Source organism: Dermacentor variabilis, chromosome 1 (genome assembly GCF_050947875.1).
Source record: "Dermacentor variabilis isolate Ectoservices chromosome 1, ASM5094787v1, whole genome shotgun sequence".
In the NCBI taxonomy this organism is placed as follows: domain Eukaryota; kingdom Metazoa; phylum Arthropoda; class Arachnida; order Ixodida; family Ixodidae; genus Dermacentor; species Dermacentor variabilis.
Window position 1 is genome coordinate 97,694,435 of NC_134568.1, and position 25,573 is coordinate 97,720,007.

The 25,573-nt window shown below is 43.4% G+C and overlaps 1 protein-coding gene across 1 annotated transcript; it reads right to left on the bottom strand.

Moving 5' to 3' along the window:
• Window positions 1-479: 479 nt before the first annotated feature.
• MKP-4 (dual specificity protein phosphatase MPK-4) lies at window positions 480-23,195 on the bottom strand. The gene is made up of 7 exons (XM_075691210.1): window positions 22,646-23,195; window positions 22,455-22,568; window positions 19,528-19,649; window positions 18,636-18,729; window positions 8,921-9,086; window positions 4,875-4,923; window positions 480-3,077 (listed from the first exon to the last, which is right to left on the bottom strand). Exons 1-7 carry the CDS (start codon window positions 22,978-22,980, stop codon window positions 2,644-2,646), a joined length of 1,314 nt encoding a protein of 437 aa, XP_075547325.1. The 5' UTR covers window positions 22,981-23,195; the 3' UTR covers window positions 480-2,643.
• Between the last annotated feature and the right edge of the window lie 2,378 nt (window positions 23,196-25,573).

The window sequence follows — 25,573 nt, forward strand, 5'->3', positions numbered from 1 at the left end:
ATTATATAGCTTCTCTGATATTTTGTGCTTATGTTATCAGTTTACTAACAATAAAATGTTGTTTTCTGAACTTTTTTCGCTTGCTCTTGTACCCTCAATATACGCACGTAACAAGCTGCCTTGGCACCTGAATGTGGCCAGCAGCTTAACTTGCAAATGAAACCAGCAAATAAAGTTAATGAATACTTTGTCAAACACCTGTTTAATCTAAGGTTTACACTTTATGTCCCTACCACTAAATTATGTCTTTAACTAGCGCATATTCACATTCTCACTGAGAAATGAACTTATATGGTGGTTATTGAGCACCCTGTTATTTGCAAGATGACGGCTCACCCCGAGTGCACTTCGCAATATTGTAGTTTGCACCCTTGTTCTGCTCTGCTTTCTAGACATAACTTGTTTTGTGCTGAGCATTATTACTGAGTATAAAGAAATGTAATAGTGAATGCAAACATTGTAAAAAGATGCAAAAAATGGAAGAGTGTAAACATTTAATCATCTGTTCAGTTTCACATGACACAGTTTCACCTACAAATTTCCATGAGCAGCAGGTCATTTTTATTTAAAACCTTCATGATGCGAAGCTGCACCAATGGGTTGTCTCTATACACTGCCTTCTTTTTAATGCCACTTAACGCATGGCTTACCAGCTGGTAAAGCAATGTATTAGAGGTTGCAAAGTGCCATGTCATTGGTAGTTTGTGCCCCATGCTGTGCGAGTGCACTTTTGCCATGCAATATGAACAACTGAGCTTACTTCAACAGTCAATGCGTTGCCCAGTGGTATCAGCAAGTGATGAATGTATGCGAGATCAGATGGCTTCCTGCAGTCTTTACAATTGCAATTGTCATGCATCACTTAATCCTGGCGTCGCAGTGGAATTAACCAGTTCTTACAAATACGTGGGCGTAACCTTGTGCAAAGACCTAACCTGGAATGCGCATGTCACAAACATACTACCATCAGCTAACAGAACCCTTGGTTTTTTTAAACCGAACGTAAAGCTTCGGGCATACACGTCCCTGGTACAAACAAAAGTAGAATATGCATCCCCTATCTGGAGCCCTAACCAAATCTGTCTGATAACTTCACAAGAATAACTACAGAATCGAGCCACTAGATTAATTCATTCATGCTATTCATACAGTACCAGCATATCATCTTTAAAAGTGAAATCCGGTTTAGCAAATCTTGTTTGTCGTCATCTAATCGCCAGTATGTGCTTGTTCCATAAGTTTTTTTTTTTCAGCTCACTTCATATTCTGCCCTACATCAGCTCTCTGGTACGAATTTCACTCCGCATTGGTCATCCCCTGCAATTTGCTCGTCCACGTGCTCATACTACAAAGTTTGCTGCCCCATTCCTTTCTTGCTCAGCCATAGACTGGAATGGCCTTCCACACGACGTCACTGCAACCACCTGTCCATCTACGTTTTCTGATTGTGTAGCTGCCATATTTAACCAATGATTTTTTTTGTATATGTGATTACTTATTCCTGTACCCACCCCGTTATGTAATACCCCCATATTGGGGGTCTTTAAAGTAATAAAGTGATGTGTGATGTGATGCGATTACAGCACACCACTTTCCTATGAACTACATGTTCAACTGGTGCAGTTGCATTGTAGGTCATAAAGAGCATGAAAGTATTAGAGCACTGTAGCCTTACACAGTCAAATCGAAACAGTCTTGTACAGTCACTGACACAGTCTTGTACAGTCACTGACACTATTGGAGAGCCATAGGATGTTGCTCTGTTGTCCACAGGCATTGCAACTGCTCACTCTGTGAGGTTATGTCACTATCAGAACAAGGGACTAGATCTGAAGGGCTAAATCTGGACTTGAAGGCGCAAAGAACTGCATTTACAGGCAATGAGAGCACGCACAAAGCATGATAATAAAATAAATAAAAGTACATGTACTCTCTTATATCATTAAACCTCGTTTTTGAGCATGTATTGATCATGATTCCTGCTGCTTGATTAAACACTTCTGCTTTACTGGCACATTCAAAACAGAAAAACTCACGCAAACAACTCTTGAAACTATGTTCACTCCATCACATGCCAGTCAGTAAGTCATTCACTACCCCATTGTTGCTTTGCTGAAAACCTTCATCCGCCTGGCAGTTATCACATGAATCTCAGCATAGGTGGAACATTTGTCACGGAACACTGACCATGCGACAGCCAGTGTGTACTGATATAAGCAATGTCAACACAGGAAATTATTTCTGGCGTTTCCAAGACAGGCTGGAGTTGGGCTTAACATCATCTGTGACTTGAGTCAACAATAAAAAAAAAAAGTGATGGTAATGGAATGTTGACCTTCATTTTTCTGAGCAAAATGCAAAGCCTAGTTATGACCAAAAATGAAAAGAAGAGGATGCTCCACATGCGTGATTTCTGCTAACTTAGCAGCTAGTCAGTCCATAACATTCACCATAGCCTCATACAACAGTATTTCGTGCATTTTTCATTTACAGAAATTGTCAGTTAAAGGTAGAAACCACAAAACAATGTGGTAGAAAAAAAAAGCTTAATAGAAGAACTGTTTACAATGTCCATAGGCCTTCTTTCCTGTGCGAATCCTTGCTGCCGTGTCCTTTCAACAAATTAATGCTTTGGGATGCTGCCTAGTTTGTTCTTGGATGCTCCCCTCCTCTACTATCGTGTTGCTCCTCGTTTGACTCATGTAAGTTAGCGACCAATGCACTTTCAAAGCTGTGCACCTCATGCTGTTCATCTTCGAGTTGACTGCAGGCACAGACTTGCTCACTGCTGTCGCATTCCGGCTGCTTCTCCAACTGACAGCAGGCAGATATGAGCTCCACATTACCACTGTCAGGCTCATCTTGCAGCCTTTTACAGGTGGACGAGGAGTCGTTCTCTCTGTCATCAGGCTCTTCCTCTAGGCGACTGTAAGCGGGCCCACACTCACTTGTGGCAGGCCTGTGTCTGTGCCGCAGGTAGGCTTTGACAGGCTCTGATGCACCAACAGCCCTGTCAACTTTACTTGGCGTGATATGAAAGCCTGGCTGTGCACAAGCTCCACACTCACAATACAGCCCTGTGATGGCAAGAACACAACAGGTAACAGCTTCAACAACAGCTGGGAGACACAATGGGTGTGTTACACCACAAATTTAACTGAACTGAATTAAAGATTTTAAATCTGTTCCTCATTGAGGGCTTCTCCTAAAACATGTGCAAAGCTGCGACTTTACCAGTCTTACATTTATGTCAGTTATTAGACAGTTTTAGAATAGCATTTGTCACCTCACATACGTTAAACGTAAGCATCTTTACAGGACGTTACAGTGCGCGTCTTTTCAAGACCTTTAGTTTACCATATGGGAATGCAAACGTAAGGAAGGTGTTAGAAAATAGGGTGCCATCTAGTGTCTCGTGCCAAACGTATCCAAGCCAAGACAATCCATCAGCAACCATCCTGTTGTTGCCATAGAGTTTCCTACAAAAATTACTAGAACAAACTCTGGCGCTAGTGTCTACGGGAGCTGCAATGGGAGCGGTTGTCCATGCATGGGAATTATGGAAAGTACATGGATTTGCCTAAACTTCGTCCTTTTGGCTTCAAACGGCTTTGTGACTTTGTAAACTCGTCATTTTCAACAGTGTATTGCGTAATAAATAATTAAATAAACATCATTAAAATTGTCCGATGACAGGATTCGAACACAGGAACTCTAGCACAGGAACTCTAGCACAGAAGCCTGATACTGAAGCCATTAAGCCACGGACACATGTATCGACAAGCGTATGAACCGCCCTCATGAATTTATCGCGGGCATGCCAGTGCCGTGAGACGCTTGCCGCATTTCGATTTGGCCACCTGGACAAGCTCAATCGTTGCAATTAATAGCAATTGTACGTGTTCCCGGCGTCTTCTGCACTTCGAAGAATATAGATTGCACTTAAATATACGACAATAAGATTTATATAGCGTAATATACAAAGCCACAAGAACGTCTGAATCCACAAGCACGAAGATCAGACAAATCCATGTATTTCCCATCATTCCCATGTTAGGACAATGACTGCAGCACCAGAGTTCCCTCTAGTAATTTTTGTAGGAAACTCTATGGTTGTTGCCACGCGGACGCGTCTCATTAGGCCTACGGGGGCCGGAATCGCCGAACGAATTCAGAAATTGGATGTGATATGCACTGATAAATAATGTTTAAGGTGAGTTTAGAGAAAGCGATAGCTAATTTCAATATACTGCTGATGAACGTGAGTGAGAGCGTAGCCACCACGAGAATTCACGTTGAAGCGGGAGCCATGGGTGACGCCATGATGTTCGACAATGCTATTTCTTTGCGTCCATAAACATTACACGTTAAACTCTCCAAATAATGTACATTATCATAGCGCATGTAAACCACAGAATCCCAATAATGTTCAGAGCATGCGCAGTGATGACAACGCTATTTCTTTATGTATGTAACATGTTTACATTTGGCTGCAAATACTGAACTAAAACTGTCTATTTCTTGCAATGCTGACTGTTCAAGTGCCGAAGAGCAACATAACTGAATTAAAATTTCTGGCTTCGAGCAGGAACAATGAGGCTGGCACTATGAGCTCATTCACATAACAATATAAACAATACTTGGTAATTAAACATTAAACAAGGTCACAGAAGCATACCTAATTATAAGATGTCTGTCATACTCATATTCACTGAAATGTACACCAACCTTTCCTCCACAGAATGCAATCGTATTTTAAGTGAATACATCATGAAAGCCTACTCTAACTGAAATAACTACTCAAGTGTAGTGTGCACTAAAGAAGAGAGAGAGAAGAAAAAAGAAATTTAAAAAATGCAATTGCAGACCCTCACCTGACCAATTGTAGTTTCCTAGCTTGCCATGACAATTTGGACAGGTTAACTGCATCGTGGGCAGAAGAACACTAAATGATAAGGTGAGCATATCCGAACATGCACTAAGCCAGCAAGCACACTATATAACCACACCTGTCCAAATCACGCGCAGGACAACCACTTATGGCAGCCACTTACAAACGGTTGTAATATGCAAATTACTCTGCAGTGAATGCGATGCGACTAGTTCTTTATTCGGAAAGCACACACGCATATATATAACTTTGCTATTCATACATGTGCAGATGCAATGGTGGATTGTCAGTGCAGGTGGAAATCTGTCTACTAATGCATTGCAAACCACTTTGTTGAATGTGATAAGAAATTCTCAAATCATTGTGTCCCTACTTCATTCATCTGAGTATTTTTGATAGTGTGAAACTGTGGAGTGCAAGAGCACTTAGTGCAGCCCATCGGCAAATGAGCAAATGTCTTATTTATAATTGAGAGGCTGTGCTATCGAGCCCAATCATTTACGCACCATTCTGTTTGCCCAACGTATCTCTTGCCGCATGATAAGGGAAATCCCGTACAGTAAGCCAATGGGGCAAGTTACATAAGACTTCGCATGCTTCTTTTTGCAGGGCACTTTCCTGTTCTTGCCTGAGAAAACGTGTGCACATGTGACAGTTTACAGGGGCCAGTAATGACAGCAGGAATGCCATAATGCTGCACCACCTTTTTAAGACTATGGGAGGCGAGCCTTATGAATGTAAAACACCACTTCCAGTTTTTTCTTTCACTATGTTGGCTCATGCATTGTTTCTTTGTTGCCAGCCTTCTGCTTTTTAAAAATCCATTTCAATGACAGCTACCAACACAGAAGGCAGATACATAGCCTGGTTTGAGGAGCTTTATAACCTGGGCACCAAAGCTCTTCTCTGCTACATGGGCATAAGACATACAAAGGGCTTGCACCATTAGAGTCATGTAAAAGAGTCTTCAATACATGGCAAGAGATACATTGAGAACACTGGACGATGCAGAAATGAGTGGGCTTGTGAACACGACTTAACAAGACCGGCAAGGAGGCTCACTGCTGTCAACAATTATGTGTATCTATTCTGGCAGATCACACAACTGGCACTGTTGATGTTAACAAAAAAAATCCTTCACAGATGCATGCCAATCTGACAACTGTTACATCAAAGACATTGAAGCTGTATAAGTGAGTTTTCCTACCCTTCGAAAAATCATGAACCAACAAAGAGGCTCCTTCAGAGTCTGTTTGTTGGCTCACAACCTTGCTCAAACATGGCTCCCACGTCGGCTGTGCTGCAATGCAATTCCGTCAGCTTTCACTGCTACAGTCGCACAAAGATCTTAAACGTGGAGCCGGAAAACCGTAATGTGAGGAACAATAATTACAGATAACTGGGCCAAAAAAACTGTGCAAATAAGTTGTTGTCTATTCATACATGTTTATATATTATAGCCATATTTTATTTTATTATCATTGATAATTATGCTTTAAAGCAAATTCAAGGCTCCGACATACATTGCGTTGCATTTACATTTGATATCGACAACATTGTCACACACCGGCCTTGACCGCTGCATGAAAGCCGTTGCAGAACTTCCCTTAACAGATTCGCTGTAAAACTTGTCAGCATAGTTGATGCCATTATTATAGGTACCTGGTTTCTGAAAGCCCTGTAGAGTCAAATACAGGGCTGGTATAATGTAAGGATTCTTTTCACTCGATTATATTTCTTTCCTATCATCCATTGTTCACAGTCAGTTGATCCCGCTAATAATGTGGGCAGAGCGCCACTCGGACCACTAACAAATAGGGTCGGCAATATCAATGAATGATTAATCAATTAAATGTATCCCATAACACGATTAATCTCACATGATGTACACCTTTTGTTTAATCGACTTAATTGATTAGACCTGTTTGATTCATCATTTTTGAGAGTTTGAGAGGAGTGGTGCGAAAATATTGATACTGGAATGGCGGCGCACGAGCAGTGACTGTGCTGCTGTGGAGCGCACGAGTGTTGACTGCTTTTCCGAGTTCCGAGTGATGCCACGCTGAGCGCTTCCACTCTCTTCCCCACACCGCACACACCACTACACCACCCGAAGTCCTCGCAATTCAAGGCATACTATAGCAACCCAGTTGTTGATCGCCGTGCCACTCCCAGTCCACTAAAGACGTGGCACAGTATACATGCCGGTTTGTAGCATGTTCATGAGATAGTGATGGAGTTCATGTTGATTCCAGCAAATCTATAGTGTCTTGCAAGCTGGTTGTGTGGCCATTTAAAGAAGGTGTCGGTTTCACCCAAACATCTCAGTTAACTGACATTGCTTCACTATGTAGAGAAGAGCATGTGGTTAAAAATCCAAAACCAGTGATTTTCTTTTACCCTGTGCATATTGGAATTCCATGCATATCTTAGTTGGACTTCACATTTCACGTTTGCCATTTCTCTTATTTCTTGTTTAACTGTACTATACATGGATTCACTAATGCCATGTATCTTATTCAATTCCCTAAGTGACAATTTTTTAACATATGTTTATTTTTTCAAAAGCCGCTAGTGCCAACTGTACTTAGTCTAAGAAATTAAAGATTATGCTTCATTAAACGTTTATACACTCGTGTTTCAAACTTGTTTCAAACCTCTCAAACATTAAAATAGGGTACTACAAAAGTAGATAACTGTGTTTTAACCTTACTAAAGTGCCTGGCAGAAATTTAGATAAATCAATTAATCGATTAAACACCCTGCATTGAAAGTGATTAATCGATTAAAGGCTAAAATGATAATTGATTAATCATTAATCATTAATTGACCAAAATTTGATCGAGCATCTATACTGACAAAGCACAAGAAGGAACAACAATGAAATAAAATCATTGCATTATACAACCCCATATGTCATTAAATAGAACCATAATCACCAACCCACAATGACTGTTATACCATTTTTCATTTACTGTTAGAATAAACTTGTTTACCATTAGAATAAGTAAGTGTCACAACATGCCTAAGTTGACTCATACTCGAGTTGACCCACTTACGCAATTCTGGAAGGTAGGAAAGCAGGAAAGGAGGATTACCGTAATAACGATAAACGAAAATGATAACATCAAGATTATCAATCATAACACTTATAACTTTACTCTTGAAAACAATCATAAAGCAAAAATATTTGTAGATTTAACCTCTATATTAAAATGGCTACCACAACCAGGAACATAAGACCTGTATCACTGGACCTTTGCTACAGTCAGTGTAATACTCTGTCACATGAGCATGCAAAAGCTCTTTTACATAAGTGGTCTTTTACCAAGTTGACAGGCTTTTTAATAAAGAGGTATTGCACAGCAGACACATGGAACCGATGATCTCTTTTTAGTGTTTCCTTCTGGACATGCTACCGAAAGCGTGGTGCTGGCATTTGAAACAAAATCGGCCGAAATAAACTGATGTATCTCGAAATATCAAGTGAAAACTCAGTTTATTACATACTTTTCAAATAAATTTAACAACACCCGATTAAGAAATGTTAACGTCTTGTCCACGCGGCACAGGTCTGTAAGCGTCGTCATGCGAAATCCCTGACCTGTTCGACCTACTTACAAGAGCACAGAAGAAAATGAGCATTACTGGATTTACTACACCTTCGGCGAGACATAACATTATTTTTATTATGAGCCTAGGTAACAGAAAAAGACACATTTGCTTATTTACTTTAATATATGATAACTGCTGGCACCCACTGGTTTCAAGGCTACCCCTTTTCTGACAAAAAGAGATAGACGAACTCGGCTTCCAGAAAAGACCGCTTCTGAAAAAGATTGTTCCCTGTCATGTGTCTGCGGGCGAAACTATTTTTTGAGAGATGTGTTTTTGCTCAAAAGGCTTTCGAGTGCCTGTGTGACAGGGGTATAAGGTAAAACATTTCAGTAAAAGTTTTTAACTAACACAAACCATACAGTGAGCTAGTATTGAAGTGCTTGTTCTGAAAGAAAATGCTATGGCGCCTACCCTTCCTTGGAGTGCCCTTGCTTGGTTGAAGAGCCAGGCTGTTGGCTCAACAAAGATGCTTGTTTGGCAAAGCCTCTCTTCCGGCTCCTTCCAGCGAGTGTCCCACCAGGCAATGCTGTAGCCTGGTGTGTGAGGCACAATCTTCGATGTAAAGCAGAGTGTAAACCTGAAATGATAATAACCACACATGCCAAATTACCTATGCACAGACACAAACACCATTTGGTCTGTGATTAGAAACATCCGAATAAACAGCGCACCACACTACAACATAAGATGTGTAAAAGGCAAAACCAATATGGCCTTAAAATCTTCCACAGCAGAGACTCCCAAAGTTACTGGCCCTTCAGGAATACCACTGACATTCAGGACGTGCTAAGGAACTCATGTCCTGGTATATCCCAGTTCATGTATGTAATACAATATGTTCTAATGCACAGAGTCAGAGCAACGTCCTCACTCGGAAGGTTACATTAACTAGAAAGAGACACGCTTTTTGGGGGTGGATGCCACACCTTCCTGGATGTTTTTTAGAGATAGCTTTTTTTTTTACTCTTCTCCTCAATTGGCCGTTTACACGTTTCTGGTCGTTCACGGGCGGAGAGTCAACTCGGGTCACTAGGTATGTGTTGGCTGCGGCCTTGCCGAGCAGACAACCTGGGCCACAGGGTATGTGTCCAAATAGACAACTTGCTGCCAGCTGCTGTCTGGCCTAGTAGACAACTTGGGTCACTGGGTACGTGCCTGAACAGACAACACTGACACTGTGTACATGATATCGACGGGATATATATACACATATAATCACGACCATATAAAGACAGCAGGCAATGAAGCCAAGAAAAGCATAGGGGTAATTAGCTGTGGTTGAAATTGAAATACAGAAAATAAAGAAGGGGAAATGAGAGTGGACGAGAAGACAGCATAAATACCTAAGTTAGTGAACGGATTAATGGTCATCACTGTAGCACAATTGGTAGTGCATCGCACGCGTAATGACAAGGTTGTAGGTACGGTCCCCAACAGCGACAAGATAGCTTTTCGTCCACCTTCATTTCTAATTTTCTGCATTATTTTCTGCATTTCAGTTTCAACCACGGCTAGTTACCTCTGTGCTTTCCTTGGCTTAATTGCCCACTAGCTTCATAGGGTCGTGGTCAACAAAAATCGAGAGAAACTCCCCATACGATGAAGCTTACACAACGCATAGCGCTCATGCATACCACGCTACATTGGAAAAGCAGGCCCCACTACCACTCTCCCCTCTGCGTCCTTTGTGTCCCCTAACTCTGGCTGTTAGCTATAGTGCAACACTCTCATGCTTCATGTTCCTTGAACTCAGTCACATTACATGAAGGCAATGGTTGCTTGACCCTTGTCTTTCTTTTCTTTTAATTTTCTTCCTTTGGTAATTTTTTCTTTTCTTCCACCTTTTTGGTTACCTTCGTAAGCACTTTCTTCTACCTTTATTTTACGGTCTCAAACCTGACTGATGCTGCATTCTGGTGTTGTCCACAGCTAAAACTGTATAAACAGGACCCTCATGTAACCTCGTATGCCCAATCTTGATAAATTCTGGTCCTCCAGCCATAACGTTGAGTAAAGAAATGTCTCAACAAATCATGCTTTCTTTATATATAATGAAATTCTGATGGTTGCTTTCTGTGGTGAAAAACGACAATGGCAGCTACACATGTGCATGTGTTTGCATCTGTGTAAGAGTGCAGTGGTAATTATATGTAAGTTATATGCCTGTTCTACCCATCCAATTATCGCCTTTGATAATTTCCTCATTGCACTGCAGATCAACAAATGCGATGGTCTACATTATTACTCAACAGTTTCGAACTCGGTTTCCACAGCACATAAGCTCGATGTTCTAACCATTAGGCCGTGAACACATGCCTAAGAAGGTGGAATAAAACATCTTTACTAATTTCCCTCATGCTGATGAGTGCTTTGAGATGCTTGGCATGATAGGTGTGTAGCACCCTTCCTCGGGTGGCGCCGAGAACCCGGATAGAGCACGCCCGCTTGAGAAGAAAATAAAGAAGGTGCCTGGCAGTAGCACGCTAAGCCAAGGCTTGCAGTTCTATTCCGACGTCAATTTGGGTCAGCTGCCTCTTTCCTTCGCGCCTGAGGCATAAGCCTACAGGTGCATTGCATAGCAGCTACTTACTCATAAAAAGTGAGTGCATGCATGTTCTGGTTGACGATGGAGATAGAAGAGGATGTGTTCATAGCCGAAATTCGCTGCATGTTTCTACAAGGTCAAGCCCATTGTGTCTTGCAATTCAACGCGTTTTAATGCTGAATAAAAATTTCCCTTTCTCTGCAAGGTCCCACATGGTGGCTGAGGGACGCGTTCACCACTGAAATCTGCAGTGCATCTCCTTGTCGTAATGCGCACACTATCGCTTACAAAGATATCAACCCCAAGGATGGTTCGACTGCGAATTTTTTTTGATGGGCAGTGCAAATCTAACAAGAAGAAAAGGATTAAAAGTGACCTTCCACTCCTTTTGCAGATATATCTGTGTGATGAGGTTCTTTCAATTAATTAATCATTGCTCCATACCGCAAACCATTCATTAAAGAAAATCCAGCACAAAGAGAAAAAGAAACTCTACAAACTAAACAAACCCACCAAGAAGAATTAAGTCTCCAAAGAAAGGGGTCTACAGTTTCATGGTCTGCAGTGGAGCTGCGAGATGAACTAAAGGTGGCGACGGAGGCAGCGCTCGGACCTTGGAAGCGGTGCTGAAGACAGGCACTGCTGAAGAAAGATTCTGGTCACCCTGAGGCAAACAACCGGGTTCCAGTGATGCAGGAGTAAGTCTGGTTGCGACATTGGGAACATGGGCAAGTGGCCTTGGCACGGTAGAGGTCTCGACGCCGGACACCAAGTCCAATGGCTTCACCTCTGCTCCCGGTGAATGGCCTTCATTTCTCCCATGTCGATCAGCACCTTCCTGCATGTGATCAGGAGAACGCGATGAACACGCCTCTGGAAGGTCACACTGGTCCAGTAGAAGGCACGAAGCATGGGCCCGACGCCTGACGACTTCACTTCCGCGCGTGGAGCACTGGCGAACTCCTTCCTCCACGCAGGCTTGTTGTTCCAAGTCTCCCAGGTTTCTTTTAAAGCGAAGCTTTCTTTGCCTTTTCCTTCGACTTTCCCACTGCTGCTGCTGTCGGCACACCGCGTTGGGGGGTGATTCAGAGCGTGTATACACATGGAAGGAGTGTGGCAGAGAAAAAGAGAGATGCAAGGAACTCGTCTGGATCGCAACAACGCGTCGAATGTGCGCAATGACCTCTGGAGCTCCCGGGTCATCGCCACATTAGCCTCTTGACAGCTGTAATTATCCGTGACCCCCCGCAAGCGCTTACCTTTCTACCAACACTTTTTACCAATGTGCAACTCCAGAGGGAAACTAGATAGAATGGAAGAGAGGAGGGGGGAGAAAAGGCAGAGAATGGGTAGAACCAACACAGTCGCGAAATGAGTGAATGCCACTCGTTTGACACTCTTCGCTCACAGTTCCCATACAAATACAAACAGGGGGGGGGGGGGGAAGGAATAGGGGAAAAGGTGACATGAGAAGGCAAGGAAACACTGGATATACTTAAGTTCAAGGTACGGTACAGTGCACTTCTGCTATTTCTGAGAAATGAAACCATGCAAATATGTCTAACGGACAAATTACGCAGGGTCTAGGCGACAGAAGTGGTCGCACGTCAAATCATCACTTCTGTACCCGCCACGATAGCTTTGCGGCTATGGCATTGCTTGAGGTCGCCGATTTCACCGAGGCAGGCGCATTTTAACAGGGACGAAATAAAAAATGCTCATGCACTTTGATTTAGGGACACATTAAAGAACACCACGGTGCCAAAATTAATCCGGAGTGTGCCACTATGGCCTGCCTCATAATCCGATTGTGGTTTTGGCACGTACAGCCTCATAATCCAATTCAAGTTTAATGCTTCTGCCATGATGCGATGTACCATGTGAGGCAATGACCATGGCCGCTCAATGCAAAGCAAGGTGCGGCCAGCTACGTCGAGCCGCGGATGATAGGCGTGCACATCTCGGCCGAGTTTACAATTGCGACCGCTTTTCTTGGTGAGGGCGCCAATGCTCAGGGATGCTTTCGCGACTTCGCACCGGGGCTAAGCGGGCGTTGGTTCTCGCGTCAGGACGTGTTTGCCTCGTGCTCTATGCATTAATCTAGTGCTTTTTCGCGGCCATATGTGTGAGCAAGTCGGTTCGCGTCAGAACATGTTTGCTTCGTGCGATATGCATTAATCTCGTGCTTTTTCGCGTGCGTGTGTGTGAGCAAATTTGCCTGTGCTTGCTGTGTTTTGTTAAGGCTCTTCGGTGTGCGTGTGTGCCGTAGCCAGCCTCGTTCATGTGGCGCGATGCCGCGCAGCTGTTGTGTGCCACTCTGCAACACAAATGCCAAAAAGGACCCGACTGTGAAATATCACGAGTTCCCCTGCCACTTGGAGTGTCGAGAAGCGTGGCTAAAAAAATATATCTCGCCAAGGAGTGTCGGGAAAAGGAAGCAAGTGGGAACCGAGCGATAGGTCTCTGGTATGTTCCCTGCACTTTATAGAAAGTGACTATAAAATGAACACGAAACTTAGGCTCCTGCTTCCGAATGCGGTACCGACCTGCAAAAAGTACCTGCAAAAAGAGAATGTGCAGCCCAAAAAACGCCATCGAAGAAACTTTACTGATGACACAGTAGTTGAGGCAAGCGATAATTGCGGCAGCTCAGGAGAAAGCCCCAACATCGAAAGTGCCTTGCAGTTTCTCAGCGACGAGGTGGAAGCTCTAGTTCCAGAGACTGCCTTAGAATCATGCTCTGAACGTAGTTTTTTTGTTGACCAGGCCTGCCAAACTACATTAGATATTGTGGACGTCCTAGAACAGTCAAAGCAAGCAGTCAAGAGATTTTTAAAAAAAAGTTGCCCGTCAAAAAGAAGAGTTGAAAAAATTGCAGTCCGAACGGGACGAAATGAAAAACCACCGCTTAGTTTATGAAAACAACAACGAAATTCAGTCCTTTGTTCAGGTATTACAAAGAGCGGAAAAAGGAGACAAAGCTTCTGTTTTTATCAGCAACCAAGTGTCCACTTCAGGGGAAAAAAAACCTGCCTACAATGAAAGAATCCTGCGGGAATGTGTTTTATGGAAAGCGTGCTCAAATAAAGGGTATGAGCATGTTAGAAGCAGATGCCTTTTGAAGCTTCATTAAAAGGAACGCACTCCTTAGATAACCTCTAGCATCACTCAATGTGCTTCGTTTTCATGAGAAACAATCTACTGATGATTATTAGCAATGATAAGCGTTTTTATTTCATATAAGTTAGTTTGAATTACTTGGGAAACTCGTACAAGTTCTCCCTATGTAAAGTTTTTACTTTGCGTACGTGTTCACGAGAAGTGAATAAAAGTACTGATAGATTGCTTCAAGCAGAACCTCTCGATGGAAGTGCACCACCCGGTCGTGCATCGTACGGGCAACCGTCACGGATAGCGTTCAGGCGTATTCTAGAACAGATTTCCACCCCTGTGACAATCTGTTGGCGTTTGTGGCATTATCAGCACTTCCAACGACGACTTAAAAGATTTTGTCTGCAATTTCCAAATATAAAACGCATTATTTACGCCTTGACTGGAGTGGAGATCACGCGTGCCGCCGCAGCTGTGAAGGCGCTCTCTATCAGCAGCCATCCTCGAGCGGTGGCGCCGCAGCGGGAGCATGGAGAACTAGGCCCGAGACACCGTTCAGGCGCGATGCAGCGGGCTGCACCTTGTGCTTTTGGATCGAGCGGCCGTGCAATGACAATGCTCAACCCTCTCAGAGGTTATGAAATATGGCGCACAACGACGCCTCAAACAAAAACCTCCCCCTTTGTGTTCTGTGTACTATGCAGACAAACAGCAGTGGTGCACACAAGGTAAAGTTTAACATCAACTCACCACTCTCATGTTAACAAAACGTTCCAAGAAATTAAACATTCGTCATCAAAATCACCGCTAATTATCATCAATCAAACCAAACAGCACAGAAAGCTTTGCTTACACCGATTCCCACAGTGCCTGGGATCTGCATTTTTTTTTCTTTCCTCTCTCCTGGCTTGTTGTTGTTGCTGTTAAAATTATTTCTTTGGCGCGCTCGTGCAACCACTGCAGCGTGTTGTCGTCGTCTTCGCATAGCTGACCCACTTGTGCACTTGACACATCACATAGCCCCCTTTTAAGAAGGTTTATTTTTTAAAGAAAAAAATAACTGCTGCTAAGTGTGCTACAGACTATCACCACACACTCCATTTGAATAAACATAACCAAGTCTATACGTCACTATGTCTGAGGTCAAAATTCCGACAGAAACCATAAATGAAGCATCATAGCTCCTTTAAATGACCCGTTCCCACATCAATCGAACTAGATATCTATCTTCTTTGTTAGAGTAGACTAGCCAATCTACGATCGTATCGCTCCCGGAAGTCATGCCTCTATATCTGCATAAAATCAGACCTCTAGTGTTGTTGACTGTAAGCTTAACCCAGACATTTTTTGTTAAAGCTAGAGTCATGAAAAGGCATGGCATCAACCAAGTCATTGCCTGCATCCTAATAACCTAAACATTGTGATGTGTAGTTGCAACATCATGCCAATGGTCGAACCCCACATGAGCGCATGAGAACACAAAAGGAGCTCCTGCGTCCTTAAAGCAATGAGTATATTTGGCAGACAGGCATAAACCCTCCCAAGAGCACATAGTGTTACAAACAGTTGCTTTTGTCCGATTCGAGGAATGCAGTCAAGACACCTCAATACTTTTTTTTGGAAACCAAAGACAGTTCCTCAGAAGCCGTGATAACTTCAGGTTCAGTTTGGCCCGGGTGCAAATCTTCCAATGTACTATCTTTAGCTTCGAGGAGATACTCAGTTCTAACTATAGTTTCCTCAACACGGCTGATGCACGGTAGCTCGGACCCATGTACGAACCGGTCATCGTCTACGCTGGGCTGGTTGACATGCAGAGGCAATGTGCTCCTTACTTTGCGAGCAAACATCTTCTTTGGATAAAACAGTACCTTTGCCTACGATGGCTCCATTACAAGTTGTCTTTGCATGAGACATTTTCTGCTTGTCAACGTTTGATGCTATGTCGGAGAGAGCTTTCCAGTCCCATTTGCACTGCTGTATTGCATCCCCAACAATGGAGTTTGTCCCTTCGGAGCAAGCATCCGTGAGTGCTGGATCTATGCATTTGATGCGAAGGCGTACCTTGCGAAGCTCTTCTTCTAGATGTGCTTTTCAGCTGCTTGCTCAGCCAATTGCTTCTTGTGCTCCTTCTCAGCTTTCTCACATATAATCGACCATCACTCTTGAATCCACTTGTCCAAGTCTGCCCCATGCAAACCTAACCGCTGGGCCACGGTGACTAAGTCCATCAAATTCATTTTAGGCTGTCTCTTTTCCAAATATGAGACAACGATCCTCCTGTCGCGGACGCCAAATGTGATGAGGTTCTTTCAATTAATGAATTGTTGTTTAGGCACCACCTCGGTGCACGAAGCGATGAAGTCGTTCATTACCACACCGCAAGCCATTTATTAAAGAAAATCCAGCACAAGTAAAAGAAACTCTACAAACTAATCAAACCCACAAAAAAGAATCAAGTCTCCAAAAAAAAGTATCAATGTCAGAAGGGGCCTACAGTTTCATGGTCTGCAGTGGACCGTGCGTAGAAGTGGTGCTGAAGGCAGGCACTGTTGAAGAAAAATTCTGGCCACCCTGAGGCGGACAACCGGGATCCAGTGATGCAGGAGTAAGTCCAGTTGCGACGATGGGACATGGGCAGGCGGCCTTGGCACAGTAGAGGACTCAACGCCAGATAGCAAGTCCAATGGCGTCACCTCTGCTCTCGGTTTCTCCCACGTCAATCGGCACCTTCCCGAGTGCAATCGGGAGAATGCGGTGACCACGCCTCTGGAAGGTCACATTGGACCTATAGAAGGCACGAAGCACGGGCCTGACGACTTCACTCTTGCGCCTAGAGCACTGCCGAACTCCTTCCTCCACGCAGGCTTGTTCCACGTTTCCCCGGTTTCTTTTCTTTCTTTTCTCTCTCCTGGCTTGCAGCGTCTCGTCGTCCTCTTTGCATGGCTGACCCACTGTGATCACGGCACTCGCGCACTTGACACGTCAAAATCTGCTCCTCATTTTGTCCTGTGTGCTTTCCTTCATTTTCACATCATTGGTTGTTCACTCTGGATTACTTTATTTCACTTCCCATATGTAGCCAATACAATGGAAGACATTACAGTTGCCAAGCACCGCTGCATCCTATCTCATTCTCATCTGTTCACGCTGTATGTACTTGTTATAGACAAATTTTTTAACCAAAACAATCAATCTTCATGTGAGACTCTTAAGCCCACTGTCCGAAGAGTTCATAACCACTTCCAGAGTTTCAAAAGGCTGACATGCTAATTCCTGTGGAGTAATGAATCCTGGTAAATGTTGCCCAGAAGCCTGAAAATGAAGTGCCAATGAGCACAACTATTGTGTCATAGCAGATGCTCATGAGTGACAAGACTGTTTCCTCCTTTCATTAGGTAAGCATGAGCAAGAAGCTTGATCAAGCCATGCTCTATCTCACTTTATGCTTGCCAGACAGTAATGTAGAAACAGTCACGGTCACTCATGAGCATCCGCTGGGGGCATGACAGTTATGTCCTTCAGCATTTCAGTTTTGGTCTTTTGGGTGAAATTCACCGGAATTAGTTACTCCACGGAAATTACAATGTCAGCCTTGTACAATTCTAGAAGTGCTTTGGGGCTTTGCAACTATGGAGACTTGCTTTGAGTCTTGACCTAGGACCGATTGGCTTACACTGTCGATTAAAATGTTATTTTAATATTTCTTTTTATAGTTACTCATCCAATCACTACTTCAAGTCATTTTATTATGTACACTATTGCAGTAAAAGCAATCTAGAGGAAATCACTGATTTTCTCAACTTCACCTTTTTAAAAAAAAAAAGTTAGGTGTTTTCTGAAACACCCAGCATAGCAAGAAAGAAAGATATGTACAGGTACTTCCGATCTTTAGTAACTATGGCAAAAGCCTTTTATAAATCATTCGTGTATCTCAAATTGCATCCAATGCATTTGTTCTGGACAATAAGTCCTACAATAATCATCAGCAGACATGGGAGAGGAAAAGGATGGGGATGGACTTATTTGATTGTTATTGAGTCAACTGCCTTTGTGGTACCAAGAGCTGCATGGTTTTACTTGTCTGATTTATTTCAATAACCAAGTGATACAGCAAGGCTACAAGAGGAGTTTGCAGAGATTGTAGAGAATTAAGCCAGTTCTCTGCACTGGCTTATTCTTGACAGCCTGCACTGTTAATATTAGAAAGATGATACAAACTGCAAATTATTATCACCTACTGCATGTCCACGTGCTTTGGTCATGCATTAGGTAGCACATTGACTGCCAGAACAGGTTCACTTTGTGAAAAACAAATGGATGGAGGAAGCATTGTTCGCAATGTCAAATGACTGATTTAAAACCAACCTAGCACATCACGCACATCTACTGCACATATCCATAGCCACAAAAGAACGTAGAACACTGTACGCAGTACAGCCCTGCTGCTTTGCGGCTGTAGATACTGACCTACATTTCCGGCACCTCAAGCATTCCCCACTAGACTTGTCTTGATCAGTCCAGAAGCTCTTCACCTCACATGGTACGGCATAAAATGAGCCAGCTGCAACAGAGGAGATCCTCAATTAACAAGAGAGACACTATTACGCTGCACATAAAATAAAATTTTATATATGCAAGCAAATCTGTGCATTCGATCAATATTTCCAACAAAAATCAATTCTTTACAGAGATCTCGTCGGCAAATCAATTTGGCAAGTTAGACGTGCAGTGCCATCCTGCCTTAGGAGTAACACCTCCATTAGTGTTCAGACTGATTAAATTTCCTTTCTTCGACTTCATGGAGAAAAAGTGGCCAACATTAAATATTACACACATATTAATTAGACGCTTCCCCTAAGAGCAGAAAACCATGTACACTAGTTAATCAGGAAACTGTAACATGCAGAAACTGCTGTCCGAGTTACTTCATAATGAGACTCAGATAAGGAAAACTTTAATCTGAGCAACTGGAATCATAAAATGCAGAAAATATGAAAACTAAATGAAGCAGTGTCATCACTTTTCCTCAGAACAGTTGTGAAAGCTTCTGCCATATGTGAACAATGTCAGTACAGACATCCAAACAAGACAGAGGTGTCACTGAAAGATGGAGACTTGAGGGGATCACTAATGGCCAAACAAGGGATATCACTATGGAGCCGACGTTTCGACAAAGGGACTTGCCTTCACCTCAATGAAGACAAATCCCCTCGGCAAAACATTGGCTCCAGCCTAAGACTTCCCTTGTTTAACAACTCTTGATCATATCAGTACAGACAGTGCCACAAAAGACTATTTGAAACATTTTGGAACTGGCCATTTTAATACGAATGCTTAGAGTCAACACTAAGCCACCTACCTTTCTTTGCCAAATGAGAAAGCCGCTCCAAGAGAAAGAGCTTGAATTGCAGGTCTGCTTTGTCTACTTTGTACCCCATTTTTTGGAAAAGCTTCAGCTGAGCCACAAAGCCTGCATTTGGTCTACAGAATAAAATGCAAGCAATGCAAGCAATGCTAGCAATCATACAATCCGTGAGTAAGGCACACGCACATGCATACAGTATGCATAAATTTCACATAATCACAACAAAGAGAAGCAGCTCATATTCTAAAGCAACTCTAAAGGCTGTAAGTAATGCTGTGCTGGAGAGCCATAGACAAGTCTCTCTCAATCAATTGAAGTTTTTCATTACATAATCATATATGGTCGTGGCAGTGCAAGACACCATATACCAGAGGGGTACCTGCAAATTTGGCGACAGAAAAGTAACTGAAAAAGTCACTTTTATCTAAAAACAATGTACTGCTTGTCAGTTTCGGCTGTTCCAAGTTTGCTGCTATTTGCTACTTGTGTGCTGTATCTAAACATAAATAAAGTGGGTGTGGTATTTCACAAAAGGTGTGTGCTCAAGGCAGATTTCTAAAGAATGCATGTTAAACTACCTGCTGTGGTGGTGTAGTGGCTTTGACACTGCACTGCTAAGCCTGACGGAAAGGGATCGAATCCCAGACGTATTTAGACGGGGGCGCAATGTGAAAATGGCTGTGTATCGTGCATTGGGTGCATGTTAAAGAACCCCAGATGGCCAAAATTAACCCGGAGTCCCCCACTACGGTGTGCCTCATAATTATGTTGCTAGTTTTGGCACATAAAACCCCAGAATTTTTTGCATGTTATGCCTCCCCCACACCCTTAATTCGTGTCCGTGGGACTGTTAAGAATTTCCAGGTTCACAAGCTGGCAGGTACGTTAATCTCTGTATCTCTGTGGTGCTTCTTGCCTCACTGATTCAGCCCAGAAATCTAATGAGAGTGTCCCATTAACTTTAGGCACTGACCATTTCAACAAAGGCAGAACACCTCCAATTTAGCAGCGCTTACTTTTTAATCAATAAGCACTGCCCTAACAATGATTATGAAGCAGGCCATAGTGGGGGTCTCCAGATTAATTTTGACCACCTGGGATTCTTTAACATGCACCCAATGCATGATACACAGGTGTTTTCACATTTCGCTCCATCGAAATGTGGCCACGGCAGCTGGGATTCGATCCTGTGCCCTTGGGCTTCGCAGCACAATGCCAAAGTCATTATGCCACCATGGTGGGTCGTATAACATGCATTGTTTAGAACTTTGCCTTCAGCACACACTTCTTGTGAAATGCTACACACACTTTATTAACAAGTTTACCTTTAGATGCAGCACATGAGTAGCAGCAAACTTGGAACAGCAGAGACTGACAAGCTATACAGTGTTGTTAGATAAGAGTGAATTCTTCAGTGACTGTGCTGTTGCGAAATTTGCCACTACCCTTCTGGTATATGGTGTCTTGCACTGCCACAAGATGGTGGCACATGTAGTATCCCAATTTCTTGTATATGTTTTTTGCAATCTTGTACCGCCCCATCTTTCAACACCTCGAAAGCTTTTTGCAAACAGAATTTATCTTTAGTGAAGCAGAGCATAAAATTAGTAAAACTGTAAACGAACCCGAGCTCGTAGGCATTAAGAAAAATTCAGGAGAGTTGGCAGAAATGAATTAACACCTTCCAATGCCACAATCTTATGCCGAATTCTGACCGAAAATGGGCAAATTATTTTTGAAGACCCCAGTTGCCAACCTGTTTTACCTTGTCAGAATAATTTTGCTTCTGCTTCCGCTGTCCCATGGATTGTGTGCTGCCATCTACCAAAAGCACGACTAAGCATTAAGACAAAACTAGGCATGTCCATTGCATTGCCAGAAAATGCAAAGTACCGTTGACAAGCCGAGTTCATTCTTGGCTGTTTTTATCAGAAACATGTGGACGAACCCAGCTCATCCAAGGCATAGAAGGGGTTCATGGCTTACAGAATCGTTCTGTTAAAATGGTCTTCATGTTAAAAATATTCTTTCTGACAAAGAAGAGACATAGAACCACACCATTTTATCGCTGCCATGAATATAACAGCAACAAGAATAAAAGCCCTGTGTGACACCTATGCACACAGTATAAAGATATAGTTAACATCAGTCAGGTACTGTTTGAATACTGCTGCCCTTTCCGCTTGACTTGGGTGCATTGCAAGGAATGCAGGCACTCTACCTGGAGGTACATTGCTACACACACTAACTTGTGTTGACGCCTTCCAAACAAGTGAATGCAATGACTCAGTGGACTTGCAGTGTGAATGTCAGGGCAATGATCGGTGCGAAAGGCTATTGTGGCTGGACAGCAGCTACAGCAGCCCGTACATACAGTCGGTCAAAAAGGAAATGCGATCAAAGCTGTAGTTCACGAGTTGCAGTGTATATTTCTAATCCACTGACACAATGAATGGTGTGGTTCAGATTACACAACATACTGCTTTGGGAAGGGCACATGTACCAGTTGTTCACATACTGATGTCTCATTGTACAGCCATGCATTTCCATGCTATTCTCTCACAGTGATTTTATTCTTGTGTAGCCACACTACTTTGCTGCTGTCACTCTCAGCACTGCTCATAACCTGATGTGATGGCGGAACAGTTTCTTTTTTGCCTGTTTGTTACGTGACACTCAAAAACAACAATTATTCACAGAGAAAAGTATGTTGTGAAGAGTGTTTAACCTAATGGTATTGCACAGTAATGTTGACTAGTTGTTTAAAGATATCCAAATAGCTGAGCGCCCGCACACTATACAACATCAAGCAAAGAATGGAAATTTGGACAAGTCACCTCTGACATTCTCTGAATTAAACGAAAGTAAGCATGCATGTTCCCTCCACAGAATGCAGTGGTGCAGGAGGGGTAGTCACATACCCAATGCAGGCACGCCTTTCCTTCAGTTTGTGCAGCGCTTCAGCATAATCTAAGGCATATTTTCGCATGAGATGAGCGGCCACCAATGTCGCACTCCTCGAGACACCAAAGCGACTGGAACGAGCACAATGTACACAGTTACGCCGACACCACGTGGTAACGTGCGTGCAATAAACAAGCGATCAACTCACCAGTGCACTAAGCACGCGCCGTTCTGTTGTCCCTTTTCGATGAATTCACAGGCCTCATGAAAGCGACTAAGCAAGTCCTCTTCGGCCCTGTCTTCGGCATAGAGGTACAAGCAGACGACATTTCCCTCAAATTTGAGCCGATACGTGTCCACCGTAAGAACGTGAGTGATGCCGAAACCTTGAATCAATTCCTCGTCTTCAGCAGCGTCTCGTCCACCGAGGTAGAGGCCGTCTTCCACAAGACTGCACAGAGGTATGGATTTTTGACAAGCGGGATTGTCCGGAGGTTCTAGTGAACTCTGCGGACCATCGCCATCTCCGGCCTCGGCGCTCATGCCTCAGCAAGTCAGATGATCACGTAAAAATGGCCACCAAGCGTTCTTATAGAGGTGCAGTAAGATACGGATGATGCTCGACAATAAATGAAGTGAACATTTCAAGCACTACATCGCGCGAACGTTAGTTCTACTGAATGGAAACGGAACAGCATCTGTGCAGCATGTCAAACGAACGAACAACCGCGACGCCGCACTTGTGTCGTTTTCCGCCAGAGGCGCCTGTCTCGGGCATTGACTGAAATTGAAATGGTACATGCAGTATGCCGGAGAGGGATAGCCCGGTCAATCCACTGCTTTCGCTTGGACAAAGAGGGTGGGAAAGGGCCGAGAGGAGGGTACCAAGTAGCACATCGGCAGGCCCCGATGGTATTCCAATTAGGTTAATAAAGAAATTTGGGCCCGAAATCTAAGAAAGCATTAAGGGAGGTGGTGAGCAAAATGCTAATGAATGGTAATTAATGTACCTGACGAATGGAGGCTAAGTAAGATGAGAATGATATATAAGGTAAAGGGGGACAAAGCTGACATACATAACTACCGGCCTATAACAGTGACGTCAGTAGTTTACAGGGTGGTTATGCAGACTATACAGGACAGATTGCAGGCATGGGTAGATAACGAGGGGTTACTTGGAGAGCTACAAAATGGGTTCCAGAAGCATAGGAGGCTAGAAGACAATCTGTTCTCACTAACAGAGTGCATTTAAATAGCTGAAAAGAAACACAGACCCCTATGGCTGGCTTTTTTGGATATCAAGGGAGCCTATGATAGTGTACTTCAAGAGGGCTTGAGGGGCATTCTGGAAACTTTAGGAGTGCAAGATGGAGTAACCAATTTCTTAAAAGATATCTATAAATGTAACCGGGTGATTATACAATGGGAAAAGCAGGTTTCAGAGCCTGTAATGATTCGGCGGGGGCTTAGGCAGGGGCGCCCATTGTCACCTCTGATGTTTATGCTGTACCTACAAGGTTAAGAGGCCAAAATACAGCAAAGCGGACTCGGCTTCAACCTATAATTTTCAAACAAGGAAAATTGATTGAACAGTCATTACCAGGACTGATGTACGCGGATGATATTGTATTAATGGCTGACAATGCAGAAGATCTGCAGGGATTGATGGACATATGTGGTACAGAAGGAGACCCAGATTAGGCTTGAAGTTTAGCAAAGAAAAATCAGCAGTCATGATTTTTAATGATAACATTTGCGGCGAGCATAAGATACAGGAGGCCACGCTGGAGATAGTCGATAAATACAAGTACCTTGAGGTGTGGATAAATAATGGAATTGAGTATCTGACAGAGTAGGAAAAATATCTAACGACTAAAGGTAACAGAAATGCAGCGATTATGAAGAGTAGGGCACTGTGGAACTACAATAGGTACGAGGTAGTGCGAGGGATATGGAAGGGGGTAATGGTTCCAGGCCTGACTTTTGCCAATGCAGTTATATGAGAGCAGAGACCCGGCAACAGTTGGAAACTAGGCAACGTGGTGTGGGTATAGGCTCGCTCTGGGAGCACATGGCAATTGAGACACCAAATCTTGGGGTGCAGGGGAATCTGGGATGGTCTTCTTTCGAGGGCAGATAGCCTATAGTAGCAAGGTAGCATTTGAGGAGCGATTGAGAAAAATGGGGGAAATGCGGTGGGCTAGGAGGGTTTTCAGTTACTCATACACGAGGAACGTTGACACAAGGTGGAGGAAGCGAACTAGGAAATTGACAAGCAAATACTTGGGCAGCAGTGGGGGGACAGGTAAGGAATCATCCGTCAAGAAAAAGGTTAAGGAGACAGAGAAGGGTATGTGCAAAACAGAGATGCAAACCAAATCAGCATTGTTGAAAACGAAAGGTTAAAGCCCCACCTGCGCTGCAGTTCTGATTAAGTGGGGATGTTTTCCCGCTTCAGGTGTCTGCTTAACAACACTTAAAAGTACTATAATGGGTAGTGGCTGCGTTTGAAGGAGTCCAACATGGTAGGCTACAGCTCAGTACCACAGTGCCGGACGTAAGGAACGGAGCCTGGTGTCAGCCTTTACACGTACCCGCAGAACAAGAAGCTGCGTGAAGCTTGAACCGCGAAACTTAGAACCGGCAAGCAGCCATCGGCTACAACTCGGGTGTGCAGCAAGCACTTCCGCAAGGAAGATTTCTGCTACGGCGTCGGGGCTGCGATGTTCGTGGTGAGTAGCAGAAAACGCGCACTGCGCGATTGATGTCATGAAGCTTTGGTCTGTGAACTTGTTGATTCTAGATAGTGGCGAGTTCACTGGAATGGAAAGGGAATAGTAAGGCGCACATTAAAAAAAGGCATGGCATATGATCATGTTCGTGTTAGCACGAAACAATGAATGTACTGGATTAGGAAAAAGAAACAGCGGGAAATTGCTCGCCGAGAAGACCATAAACATACAGTGCAACGCAACTTGATGATTAATGATATCGAAACGTCCAAGAATTTAGAAAAAAAAAAGATTGAATCGTCGCGACGGCACATCAGAAGTCGCCGTATAGGCGTCGAAGTCCCTATATAGTTATAACGAAATTATTTTTGAACAGTTCTGATAGTCCACGCAACAATGGTTGC

What these genes read in the sequence shown, in the direction of transcription:
- MKP-4 (XM_075691210.1), bottom strand. Translation starts at nt 22,980, where the DNA reads ATGAGCGCCGAGGCCGGAGATGGCGATGGTCCGCAGAGTTCACTAGAA. An exon ending in GGCGCGTGCTTAGTGCACTG is followed by an intron (nt 22,569 to 22,645) that starts GTGAGTTGATCG and finishes TGCTCGTTCCAG; the next exon opens with TCGCTTTGGTGTCTCGAGGA. An exon ending in GAAAGGCGTGCCTGCATTGG is followed by an intron (nt 19,650 to 22,454) that starts GTATGTGACTAC and finishes TTTATTCTGTAG; the next exon opens with ACCAAATGCAGGCTTTGTGG.